Source organism: Panthera tigris, chromosome A1 (assembly GCF_018350195.1).
Source record: "Panthera tigris isolate Pti1 chromosome A1, P.tigris_Pti1_mat1.1, whole genome shotgun sequence".
Classification (NCBI taxonomy): Eukaryota; Metazoa; Chordata; class Mammalia; order Carnivora; family Felidae; genus Panthera; species Panthera tigris.
Genome location: NC_056660.1, coordinates 195,911,010 through 195,923,770, shown reverse-complemented (window position 1 = coordinate 195,923,770; position 12,761 = coordinate 195,911,010). Strand labels below are relative to the sequence as shown.

General features: G+C 54.3%; 1 protein-coding gene across 2 annotated transcripts in view; it reads left to right on the top strand.

Annotated features, from left to right (window-relative positions):
- Window positions 1-1,660: 1,660 nt before the first annotated feature.
- Window positions 1,661-12,761, top strand: part of PPARGC1B (PPARG coactivator 1 beta) — a 105,169-nt gene continuing 94,068 nt past the window's right edge. For both annotated transcript variants that reach the window (XM_042994452.1, XM_042994445.1), the window contains exon 1: window positions 1,661-1,769. In XM_042994452.1, coding sequence (XP_042850386.1) covers window positions 1,692-1,769 — 78 coding nt within the window. In that variant the 5' untranslated portion in view covers window positions 1,661-1,691. The remainder of the gene's footprint in view (window positions 1,770-12,761) is intronic.

The window sequence follows — 12,761 nt, the reverse complement described above, 5'->3', positions numbered from 1 at the left end:
TCCCTGTTTCCTCCTCTGGCTGGGAGGGAGCCCACGCAGGGTGGGCAGGGTGGGCAGGGTGGGGCAGCCCTCCTGAGTGCCAGTGGGGGAGGAGAGCAGGAGGCAGGCGTGCCCAATGAAACAGGCCTAAATCTTCCCTCCTTAGGCCTTTATCCAGGTGGTGCCCTCATGTGCTGCCTGGCAAACAGCAGGGCATGATGATGAGAGTCCAAGGTTACAGTCAGGAGGCCTGAGTTCTGGTTCTGGCACCATCGGCTCCGGGCAGTTTCCTTATCTATTCAACGGGTGGTAGGGGTGTGGGGGGTATCAAAATCCTCTGGGTTCTATAGTTAACACATTATTTATTAAGCACCTACTGTGTGCCAGGCCCTGGAGATATAGCAAATGGGAAAGCAGATCTAGTCCCTGCCTTCATGGGTCTTAGGGTCTAGTAAGGAGAGACGTGAAGACCAAATCTTCACTGAAACAAATGTAAAATGGCAGCTATGGCCAGTGTTTTATTTTTATTTTTTTAAGTTTATTTATTTATTTTGAGAGAGAGAGAGAGAGAGAGAGAGAGAGAGAGAGAGAAAGGCACGGTGTGTGTGGGGGGGGAGGGGAGAATCCCGAGCAGGCTCCATGCTGTCAGGGCAGAGCTCCATGTGGGGCTGGAACTCAAGAACTGTGGGATCATGACCTGAGCTGAATTAAGAATTGGATGCTTAACCAACTGAGTCACCCAGATGCCCCTAAAGGAAAGGCCTGTAGAGCTAAGGGGGCCCATGGCGGTGGGGGTGGCGGGAGAAAGAAGGGGTTGACAGTGTGAAGGGCAGTGGGGACCCAGCCGCTGAAGATGTGGTTACTAGGTAGATGGCTGCTGGTCAGTGGAAAGCACTGTGTGTGGGTGCGGGTATTGAGAGGGTTCATCAAAGGAACTGGGAGGCCAGGGGGCCCGGGGAAGCGGGCATGTGAGCCATGCATGGTAAGAGAAGTCATGGAAGTTTATTCAGGGGTAGGGGAGTGAAGACAGACCGGAGGGAGATGGTCAAACTTAACAGAATACGAGTCAATGCATTTTTCAAGGAAAAGAAAAAAAAAAAAAAAGAGGCCACCTCCTTTGAGGAGCCTTCCCTGATTTCTCCACCTTTGACCTATGGTTTTCCTCCCTCTCTGGTCTTGCAGCTCAGGCAGAAAACCTCAAACCTCTGGGGCAGTCGGACCTGAGCTTATGTACTGTGTCTTCCTGCTATTGAAATGCACAGTGACTTCAGACCAAGTCCTCTGCCTTCTCGGGCCTCAGTTTCCCCAGCTGTGCAGAAGCAGGTTGTCTCAAAGGACCCGCCCAGCGCTAACGCAACGTGATTCGCTCTGGCAGGAGCGGGGGGCTGCCCGCATTGCTGCGCAGGCACCGGGCCGCTGGCTGGGGCATCGTCACCGGGCTGCGGGCGCTTTCCTCCGGGCCGGGGGCTGCGAGCGAGGACCCCGGCGCCAGACGTGGCGCAGGAAAGTGGGGGCGCGACCCCCGGCTCGCGCGGGCACCGCGCGGCCCCGCCCCCGCAGCCAGCGGCCCTGCGGCAGCCGGGCCCTGAGCTCCGCCCTCCGCCTCCCGCCGGCCTCGCTCCCTCCTCCCGCCTCCCTCGCTTGCTCGCTCGCTCCCTCCCCCCGGCCGGCTCGGCGCTGACTCCGCCGCACGCTGCAGCCGCGGCTGGAAGATGGCGGGGAACGACTGCGGCGCGCTGCTGGACGAAGAGCTCTCCTCCTTCTTCCTCAACTATCTCGCCGACACGCAGGTACGGCCAGCAGGGGCCGCGGGCCGGGGGCCAGGGGTGCTGAGCTGCGGGGGCTGCCGTCGCAGCCGCGGAGGCCGGGAGGCGACGGTGGGTGCATCGGGGGTTCCCGGCTGCGGAGCCCCCCTTTCCTTGCACCCCGAGAGGATCTCTGTTTCGGAGGTAGGGAGCTGGGGGCTCCCCCCGCGCAAGCCGGAGCGTGGGGGGAGCTACGGCCGCTGGGGAGGGTCTGGCCTCGGGTGCTTGGAGTCTGCCCCCCCGCGCCGGCAGAAGTGGGGGTTACCGCGTTTCCTTGGGGAGGTGGAGCCGCGCCAAGGTGTGGGGGACCCTCAGGCTGGCCCTGGGTGCTGGAGGCGCGCCCTCAGACTGCCGGCACTTGCTGCCGTACTTTCACGTGGACTTGTGGCCCCGGCTCAGGCGCCTGCCCCGGTCCCCCGAGTGCCCTGGTCCTCCGGTCTCGGGTGCCCGGAGTGCTGCTGCTGGCCCCCCGCGGCTCCCCATCGGCGCCTGCAGCGCAGAGTTTCCTGCCGGTTGCCGGCTAAGGGCTTAGGGGGTCTGCGGGGCACGTGGACATGCGGCCGGAGATAGCACCTTCCTGGTTTCGCTACCGGCCGATCCCCCGGGGGGAAAAGCACGGCAGGATGGGGGTGGAAAGGCTGTCTGGGGGCGCCTGGGTCCCCCCTGCGGCGCGCGGCCCCGGTGCGCGCCCGGCGATGCTGGGGGAAGGGAAGGCGAGGCGGCGTCCCGGGCTCTGGCTGCGCCTGGGAGCCCCACCGGCGACACGCGCGTGACAGGAGAGGGTGCTCTGGTGTGCCGGGGCGGGGGGAGGCGAGAGAGCTGGTGACTTGGAGACGGGGAGCGGGGGGGGGGGGGCTGCTGCTGGGACGAGCCGCCACCGAAAATGCCTGCACTAGGCGTACGCGCCCCCCACCCCTTCCTTGGTTTTCCCCACCCCATGCCTGTTGCAAGCATAAAGTTTGGCCCCATAGTTATGGCTTTTTCTCCCGGCGCCCGGCTGCGGGTAGCGGGGAGGCTGGGGATGCGGCGGAGGCGAGAATGAGACCCCGGATGCGGGCGCACGGCTGGGCGCGGAGAGGGGGCCGCCGGGCGGAACCGGGCGCGGCTCGCGAGGGCTGGTTTGGTACCTGGAGTCCGAGCGCCGGTGCCGGCTCGTTTTGCATAACACTGGAAGGGAGGGGGAAGGCGGAGGGGGGGCGGGCGGTGGGAGGAGAGAGAGGAAAACTTTGCTTCTTGTTATAATCTGCCTGTCTTTGGGCGGCAGCAGCTGTCATGGGACCGGGTGGGCGGGGAGAGGCTTGCAAGCTGACTCCTAGCCGTGAGACTCGACTTGGAGGGGACGCGCAGCAGCCGAGACGTTCAGCTCCGGGCGGCGACTCCCGGCTGGCGGCTGGGACGGCGCGGCGTGGCGGGGTGTCGCGGAGAGGAAGCCCGCCGCGCGCGGGAGAAGGCCGACCCTCGCCCGCTGCAGACATCCATGCGTCAGGGAGCCGCGGGGCCTCGTGGTCGGTGGCGGGCGTGCTGGGGTGGTTTCGGGGCTGGGGCCGAGGGGGTGGTGGCGTGTGATCGCGCAGTCTTAGGGCCGGGGGTGGGGTGGGTAGTGTGTGTGATGAGCGGTCTGCGCGCGCGGGTGTGTGTGTTTGTGTGCACACGCCGCGCGCGCCGGGCGCGTACCTTTACCTCTGACGAAACTGCAGTGGAGCTCCCGCGGCGGTCACCGGGCGCCGTCGCCCGCCCCGCGCCCACGTCTACTCGGAAGGCAGATCCCAGCCCCAGCACCACCGCCGCCCCGTTACTGCCGCCCCCCTCCCCAGCCCCAGCCGACAGCCTGGGCCTAGGAGGACTGGGTGCGGGCGGGACAGAGCTGCCCCCGGGAAAGTTCTGTCCTCATCCCTTGCACTTGTCTGGGGGTGCCTCCAAACCTCGCGACTGAGACTCGGGTGAAGGAAGCCTGAAATAGCAGGAGACTCGTTCGGGGACCCAGAGCAAAAACCGTCCGTTCTGGACCCTGGTTTTAACTCCATCTTTAGTGTTCTTTGGCTCACCAGTGATTCATTATTTGCCCTTTAGTCTCGCGGTGGGCCTACCCTGCAGGGATATTTCACCCAAGGAAACTAGAAAATTGGGTAATCGGGTGTCAGCAGAAGCAGTGCAGTGAAAGTTAATCTGGGACGTTTGCTTTTTTTATTTAACCACGTGACAGGCAGAGGCTCCTTTGGTGATCTTTGCCGGCCCAACTTGGGAAATGTAATTGATAGGGGAGCTTTGCAGCCACCCCTAGAAGGTTCATAGAGCCCAGCCGGAAGAGGACCTGGGCGGGCCATCGCGTGCCTCCTCATTTTACAGTTGGGGTTAGAGGCTGCGAGGGGTGAGCGGCTTGTACAGGACCACGCAGCCAGCGGGTGACAGAGCCACCCAGGGCTCCTGACTCCAGGTCCTGTGTGTTACCTCGAAATAGCACTGGACTTGGAGTCAGAAGGCCTGAGTGGAGTCGCCTTCCCCACTCTCTGGCTGGGTGACCCCAGAGCGAGCCATTTGAACTCTCTGAGCCTCCTTTCCTCCATCTGTCAAATGGGGCTGGTGTTGCAGGCAAGAGAAGAGGAGGTCGAGGTGGTGGGGGTGAGCTCTGCTTGCATGTGAGATGTCTGGTTGTTCCTGCAACTCCCTCTCCTCTTCCAGACCCTCCCTGTCCCTCCCTCCATTCCCGACCCCCCCCCCCCAAGGGGTGGGGAAAGCGAATAAAAAGCTAATTTATTGTCTTTATCCAAAAGACTTGTCTTTGGTGGCTAATCCAGAGTTAGAGAGAGGGAGGACTTGTGTTTAGGAGACTTAACTTTTACCCATTCGGGCCAAAGTTCAGAAATTCTGCAGACCGAGGATTGTGAAAGTCTCTTGGAAAGGTTTGGGGCACGTATCCCAGAGGACTTTGGGTTGGCTTCACCTTTGCCCAGCCTGTGCCCCTTGCCTCCAGTGCCCTCACCCACTGTTCCTGCATGGCCCTCTCGAGCAGGCCTTCCTTTCCTGGCTTGCTCTGCTTTGTGTCTCTTTTGGTTTTCTTAGTCTGTGTGATACAACCAAGCATTTTGTGTGTGAGTCCTGTGGCCCAGTAAGATTCTGGAACTAGAGTTGTGCCTTTCATCTCTTTGTGGCCCCGTGGCACCTGCCACCGTGCTGAATTCCTTTGCTTGGCTCTTGGCTAGGCACGTGAATTACAGGGGAAGCTCCTAGGCGGTCCCTGAGACAGCTGGGCAGTCAGTATGGGTAGAAAGGAATGCAGAAAGCTACAGCTATAGGCCATGACTTAGGCTCTAAAGGCCACACAGTAAGCTCACACTAAATATGGGTTGTTTGAAGTCACTTGGGACATCAATCATAGATAGATGCCCAAAATGTCAGAGCTTTACAAATCATGTGGTCTAATCTCTTACCACTTAAAAATATTCAATTATAGAATTGTTAGAAAATACTGGCAAGCATGAAGAGGAAATTGAAAATAGGTAATCTTACCCAAAGGTAACCCCTGTTAATTTTTATATATATTTCCAGACCTTTCTTTCCCACTGATTCCTATCGATTATATCTTTTGCACAAAAATGGAGTCACTCCTATCGATTATATCTTTTGCACAAAAATGGAGTCACTCATTATATACTAATTGTAACTTGGAATCATGCTGTTGTAATATGCTTTTTTTTTCTCCTCCAAACAATATGCTGTGATTGTCTTTCCACATCAATAAATATTCTACTTAATATCATACTATCTGAATGGTTATATAGTATTTCATTGAGGGTTGAACCAAAATGTATTTAATGAGTCCTTTATTGTTAGTCATTTAAGTTGTTTACAATTTTTGTTGTTCTTGTAAGCCATGCTGAAATGAATATCTTTGCATATGTCTTCTTTCCTTCATTTAAATTCCTAGAAGTGAAATTACTCTGTCAAAGGAACTATGCAGGCGTTTGGGAAACACATTTCTGGATTGCCTTCTAGAAGGATTGTGGTAATTTACACACTTACCAGCATTGTGTGGGAATGCCTGGTTCCCTGTAGCCAGAAAACTTGGTATTTTAATTGGTTTACATTTTTGCCAGTCTGTTCATCAATAAATTCTTTTAACCTTTTGTTTTAACGTGCATTTCTTTGATCACTTGTAATGCTTCCCCCCTGCCCCCCCATATGATGATTTTTGGTTCTGTTCTGTAAAATGTCATGTTTATGATTTGGCCCATTTCTCAATTGGTGTCCTATCCCCTCAGTGTTCTAAAATTGGACCTGAGTACTGAGAAGGGGCCCCGTCACATGGAGATTTGGGAAAGTGGCTTGAACTCCTAGTGTTCACCTGTTGGGTATGCAGTGTTGCAGCTTCCATAGCCCCCCAGCTTCCATGGCCCCCCATGCCAGGGCTAACTTCTTTTCCAAGTCAACGTTGCAGGCATCTAGAGGGGAAGGTTGGAGTGCAGCCTTGGCTGGGTGCCTTTGCCCACCCCTCACCTGTGTGGGAACAGGGGGAGTAACTTCTTCACCTGAGCCCAGAAGGGGACATGTGTGCTGGCTTTGTTTACCTGAGGGCAGGGCTCCACTTTTCACTGGGGCTCCGTGGCTGGTACTAATGATCAGGATGCCTGTGAAAGCCAGGAAAGGCAAGGGCCCAGCAACTGGGCCCTGGGGGGCTCATATTTCCCCTTCACCTTGGGACTCTCCTCTCCCCAGCTGCTGCAGGCCAGCCAGAAGCTTCACCATTGCCAGGGTATGAGTCACCCTTTTCCCTCTCTCTCTCTCTCTCTCTCTCTCTCTCTCTCTCTGGAATAATAGAAGGAATACTGGCTTGAGTCAGAAGCAGCCTTGCAAATGGGGACTTAGGCTTAGAAGTGAGGTCATAACATGAGCACTGCAGTGCTAACAGCTAACTCCTCCTTCATCATCCTCAACGACATCTGTCGGAGCATCCTTTAGATGCCGTGCACTCTGCCAAGCATTGTTTTTGCATTGTTGTGTTTTGTCCTCAGGGAGAGTCTACAAAGGGTAGGTGCCATTATATTACCATTTTACAGATGAGGATTTTAGTTGCAGAGAACTGGCTGGCTTGCTGAAGATAATCTACCTACGCTATCTTGGAGTGAGTAGAAGAGCCAGGATCAGAGGCGAGGTTCCCAGACCACGTGACTCCAAGCTCCCGAGGCAGGGAGAGGCAGGGACGACTTCTGTGCAGTGTGTTTCTAGCACCTCGAGCGAATGAAGGCACGTTGCAGAGAGAGAGAGAGAGAGAGAGAGAAGACAACTCATCAGGCCCTCTGCTTCTCTAGGCCTCAGTTTCTCAATCTCTGAAGTGGGGATCGTAGTCCCTAACTCCCAGGGGTGAGAGTCAAATAATATAATGTATATAAAATGAGTTGCAGCCTCCAGCTCAGAACACTTCGAATTCTTTTTGAAGCACTTTGGAAGGGCAGGATTAAGTGTAAGCAAACTCCCCTTCATGCAGTCCTTTTTTTATGCAAAAGAGGGAAACATAATTCTTATGTGAGGGTGAAGGAGACCCAGATAAAGTCATTTGGAAGAGAATGAGCAGGCCCATTTGCTATTTCTTCTCCAAGGTACTCCAGTGCCTCGCATGGGTCCTGTGGACTCTCGGTTGATGTAGAATCGATTGGATTGGATTGGATTGGATTGCCCTTTCTGTTCCTCTCCCCCTCTTCCGGTCTGGGTCTTGTCTTTTCATGACTATGGGATTCCTGCAGTTGCTAGAATGCACGTCTGATGCCATTCCCTCGCTCACACATTCCCCCCGCCCCCCCCCTCCCCCGCCCACGTGGCTTCCCAGGACTTTTACACTAAAGCCCCAAGTTTAAATATTCAAGGGCCTCCAAGGACTTGAACTTGGAGAGCCAGGCCCCTGACATTATTCTGCTTTGTCTACTTTCCCTTTCGGTATGGGTGTCCCCTCCCTCCTCCCCCAGGGTATGTCATGAATCTTCTTCCTGGAAGTGTAGTCTATCTCCTCTGCCACTGTTTCTCCCATTTCCATACTCATCCTTCCAGATCCAGCTCCGATGCCATTGTTTTGGTGCCACCCTCTCCCCGCTCTCCAGGCACAGCTGCTCATCCCTGGTGTGGCCACTGCACTCACTCATCCTACGTGGGTTGGCCTTGGCCGGTTGCTGGCTGTGAGACCCCTGGTGGGTCCCATAACCTCCCTGCACTCCTGTTCCCTCCCGTATAAAGATAACAATAAATAGTACTTGCCTTATAAAGTTGTGGCAAGAAGTCAATGAAAATCAAATGCAAATGGATTGAAAGCACCTAACGCGATGTGTGCCGTATAATAAGCACCAAATCGTGGATATGTTTTTTTTTCCTAATGTAGGTCACATTAAGTTTACTCATTTAGGAAATCACTCCACCCCACCGTTTAAATGTATTCCAAGCCCACCTGCACTTCAGGCTCCTCCCACCCCCACACCTGTCCTCCAGGGGAAGCCTCTTAAGTCTACCACTCACATGGACGGTGCTACCTACTGTCCCTCTGGTGTCCCTACTGTCCCTCTGCGTGTTTTTGTCCCTACCGCTAGGTTGACAGATCTGGGAGGGCAAGAAATAGTATTTTTATCCTGAGCTAGCTTTCCGGTTACCTGTTACATAGATGATTTTATTTTATTTTATTTTTTTTTGAGCAGAAGAATGTTTTATGTGATTAGGTGTCAGGTTCTCTGAAGAGAAGTTTGTGTTTTAAACATTTTACTCTGGAAAATGTCCAACACATACAGAAGGGGCCGGCCACGGAATGGTATGGTGAATCCCCATGTTCCCATCAGCCTCATTCTGCCATTTTGGACCCATGGCCATTCTTGTTCATCCATGCACACACCACATCCTGTCGTCCGTGACTGTTTCAGTGTGTATTTGTGAAAAGAGACTTTTGAGTACTATCACATGGTTTCTCCCAGTAACGGTGACGTGGGCTCTGTTGTCCCCATTTTGTAAGTGCACAGGGATTGGGTTAGTCACTTAGGGGCTTGCAGCTCGTGAGGGTCTAGCCTGGGATTTGAACATTGACCCCTGAGCCCCGTCCTGTCCTGCCATGCTTGGGAGGGTCATTGGAGAGCATCCACTCTTTCCCTGCCTTTTCCAGAAGAGGAATACGGAGCAAGGCACAGAAGAAGCCACTTAGCTGGAAGAGGTCCAGGTCCCTGACTCTCAGACCTATTCTTTTCCAGTATCAGGACTTGGGGAGGGGGTGTCTTGGCTCTGGGGGACAGACAGGTGGATAGTCCTCAGAGAGACACTGTTGCCCAGGTGGCTGGGCTTTGTGGTGGCTGTGGGATCCTGGGGTGCATTCCACTGCCACCCCTGGACAGGCTGCATTTGTTTCCTACTCTTACAGCTCCTAAACCCCAAAGGCCCCCCCATGCCCCTAGCAGTTAACCCTGGGTTTCTTCATTAGGTGCTTTCATAACGATTACCCAGTGAGTGAGTCAGGGGGTGGCGATGGGGGGTCAGAAGCCTGGGTTCACAGGGCTGAGGGAGGGTCTGATCTGAAGCATACAGCTGGGCTGGGCACAGGGTCTATAGGCCCCTGATGGCAGCTAGACTCCTGGGCTCCCCACCCTGCCCTTTCTTTCTTTTTAAATTTTCCCCCCCACCCTGACTACTCTTTAGGGCAGAGACAGATTTGCTGCCCAGGAGTAGGGTAGGAGACCAGAGAGACTTTTACAAATGGGAGGGTAAAGTCATTGATTAATTATCCCCAAAGACCTGTCATTACAGCTCCCTCTTTTAGGTAAGAAAACAAACATTTGCCCCGATTACTTGTTTAAGTGGCTGAGAGACCTTGAGCCCTAGGGTTGGGCTCTGATTCTGGGAGCCCTGTGACCTTGGCACAGGCTTCTTTGTGCCTCAGGTGTTTCACCTGGGAAGTGGGACGGATAGTAGCACATAGTTTGGAGGGTTTTAGGACTAGTTGACATGATGCCTGTAAAATGCTTAGGAATATTCAGTGAGTAGGAGCCATTGTTAGTAATAAAACAGACAAATCCAGTGTAGACCCCGCCTTTTGCCGTCCCACTGAGCTCTGGGGCCTTGATCCCATTGAGGCCCTGAGGTTTCTCTTCCAGAGTATTATGTTTTCCTTCCCCCTCTGCTTCCGAGGGAGCTGAAGAGGAATCCCACCCAACCTTAGCAAGGACCGCAATATTGACTTTTAGAAAACTGAATCCAGTTAGATGCTACTTGAAGAGAGAAGAACCAGGTAGTGGTTAAGAGCTCTCGGCTTTGGAGTTTCGCTGCCAAGGGTTTAAAATCAGGGGCCTACCACTTACTAGCTGTGTGACTAGACACTTGAGCAAGTGTCTTAACCTTTCTGGCCCCAGTTGTAGAAGCAAGCTCCTGGATATGGCATTCAAGGCCTCACGTACACTATTGGGGAGAATCGTGGTGTTTTCTTTGGATAGCTACAGCAGAGAATGGATGACGCTCGCAGCATTGCCTGACATAGAGTAAGCACTCAGCAAACAGTTGCCACTAGGATGATGACAATGACAAGGATGTATAAACACACCAGTGGAAAACAGCTTTCGGGGAGCTGGAGTGCCTTACAGACCATCTTACTCAGTGCCCTTACCTCGAAGTGAGGAAACAGGCTGGGAGCTGACCAGGGACTGGCTTCGGGTCACCTAGCAGAGGCAGGACAGGACCCCTAGCTCCTGTCTACATGGGCAGGGCTGGCTCTGGATAGCAGACGCTCGGCTGTCTGGGACCCACTGTCTGGGAACTCAGCCGGGCGAGCCCTGCTTGGCTGAGAGGGATGTTCCCCAGCAGCCCTGCAGCCGTGTTTTCTCCCTTGCTTGCCTGGCAGAACACAGCCATTTAGCAGAGGGAGAGCGAGGAGACGTTAGAAACCAAGCCCTGAGCAGTTGCGGCAGCCGGCCCACGAGTGGCTCCCTGAGGTTGCCATGGCAAACAGCCTTGGCAACGTGGCTGTTGGAGCCTTTATTTCTGGTCTCAGCCTCCTCGCGGGAAGCGTGGTACCCAGGACGCTGGGGAGGAGGGCCCTGTCTTGGCTCCTTGACACCATGGATGACCCGGCCTCCGCGCTGCTCGTGATCCCGGAGGCTACAGCAGCCACTGTTCAAAACATCTGCGGGTCCACCCTGCACAGCCTGCAGAAGTGAGCTCCTGGTGATGGCATTCAAGGCCTCAAATGCCTGCCTACCCTTCTATCAATTTGTTCCTCAACTAGTATGAGACTATGCCATGCTGGATCTGGTGCTGCAGAAACAGAACAATATAATAATCTTAACATGGGCCTGGTGTCCGGGGTTCGCAGTCTGGCCTCAGGTTCCTCGGTCAGGTCCTATGCCAAGTTAGTCATGTAAATTATTCACAGTCACATTAATCTCTGAGGAACCCATGAAGGAGTGCCCATCGGTCTCCCCATTTTACAGTTGAGTAGGCTGAGGCTGACTCCACAGAGTTTGTGGTGTTGGTGCCATTCCTTCCTGTGCCAGGCAGCCGCTAGGACTCCTAGCATGAGGCGTCTGTCTCCTCTCCCCACCTCTGGCTGCATCCTTCAAGGCCCAGCGTGAGTTCCACCGCATCTAATTCTCCCTCTTGCAAGTGGGCCCTTTCTGCTCTGTGATCCCCCCGTCTATTACAGACCTCTCATGTGCCCTGCCCCACTGTGTACTCTACCACCCTGCTGAGCTTATCCCTGCCCTCCAGTCACCCCAAAACAAAATGGGGAAGCTGGCTAAAGGGGAGAGCTTTGACCATCCAGGACTTTGCACTTGGCATGCAGGGAGGAGTCAGCAAAGGTTTTCTGTTGTTGTTGTTTTTCTTTTTAGTAGGCTCCATGCCCAGCGTGGGGCTTGAACACATGACCCTGAGATCAAGAGTCGCATGCTCTACTGACTGAGCCAGCCAGGTGCTCCAGCAAAGGTTTTCATTAATATTGTTATTAATAACAGTAATCGTAGAAACAGCTAACGCTTAATGACCACTTGATTCATGCCAGGTTCTAGGCTGGGACTTTCGGGTGCATTATCTTGTTTAATCCTCAACCATCTGGTGAGTCTGGTGCTATGACAGACCAGAAAGCAGAGGTTGCAAGTTCAGTGGCTTGCCCCGCATCCTTCAGGCAGATAGTGGAGAGGCTGGGACTTGAACCTGGGTCTGCCTGGCTTCAGAGCACTTGGTCTTAACCACCGCAGTGTGGGTAATCTGGCTGAGCACAGAGAAAGGACTCCAGTGTGGGTGATGGGCTACAGGAAGGAGGCATCTGCACTTGGCTTCAGCAAAGGGGGGGGGAGGTTGCTAAGTGGAAGTGAGTGGGATGTGAGAGAGAAGGCCCAGAGTGCAGGGGCCTCAGTGAGACAGGGGTGCTGAGACAGGGGTGCGGAAGGGGAGTTGCTTTGGGGGAGGATTTGTATGAAGAGTAGACATCCATTTATTCAGGGCCCACTGTGTGCAAGGTTTGTCCCCACCCCTGGCTTTCCCTAGAGCCTTGTTAAATGCAAAACTCTGGTCCCAGCTTGTGATAACCTTTGTTTATGTGTTTATTCTTCACTGTTCTCTCCTCTACCCACTCAGGACCGGAGATCCCTAAGGAAAGGGACCTCATCAAGCTGGTTCACCATCAGATCCCCCAGTGCCTTACCAGATGCAGGTACAGTGTAGGCCCTCAATAGATGTTTGTTGACTGACTGTCTGAACAAATGCTATTTGAGCTTTCAGGAAATTCACCAACCATTTGCTTGGCCCCAGAGGCCCCTTCTCTGCTTGGAACTATGTTGGGGTGTGTGGGCGAGGGGACTGGGGGAGTTGTACCTGTCTTCACAAGGGGCCTGCTGCCCTTGTCTCCAAGATAGGACTTGCACACAAAGGAATCAAAGACAAACATTTTTTGGAGCCTCCAGAACCCCGCTATCAGAACACATCTGCAGTGGACATGTCTTTGTAGAACATTAAACCACTGCTGGAATC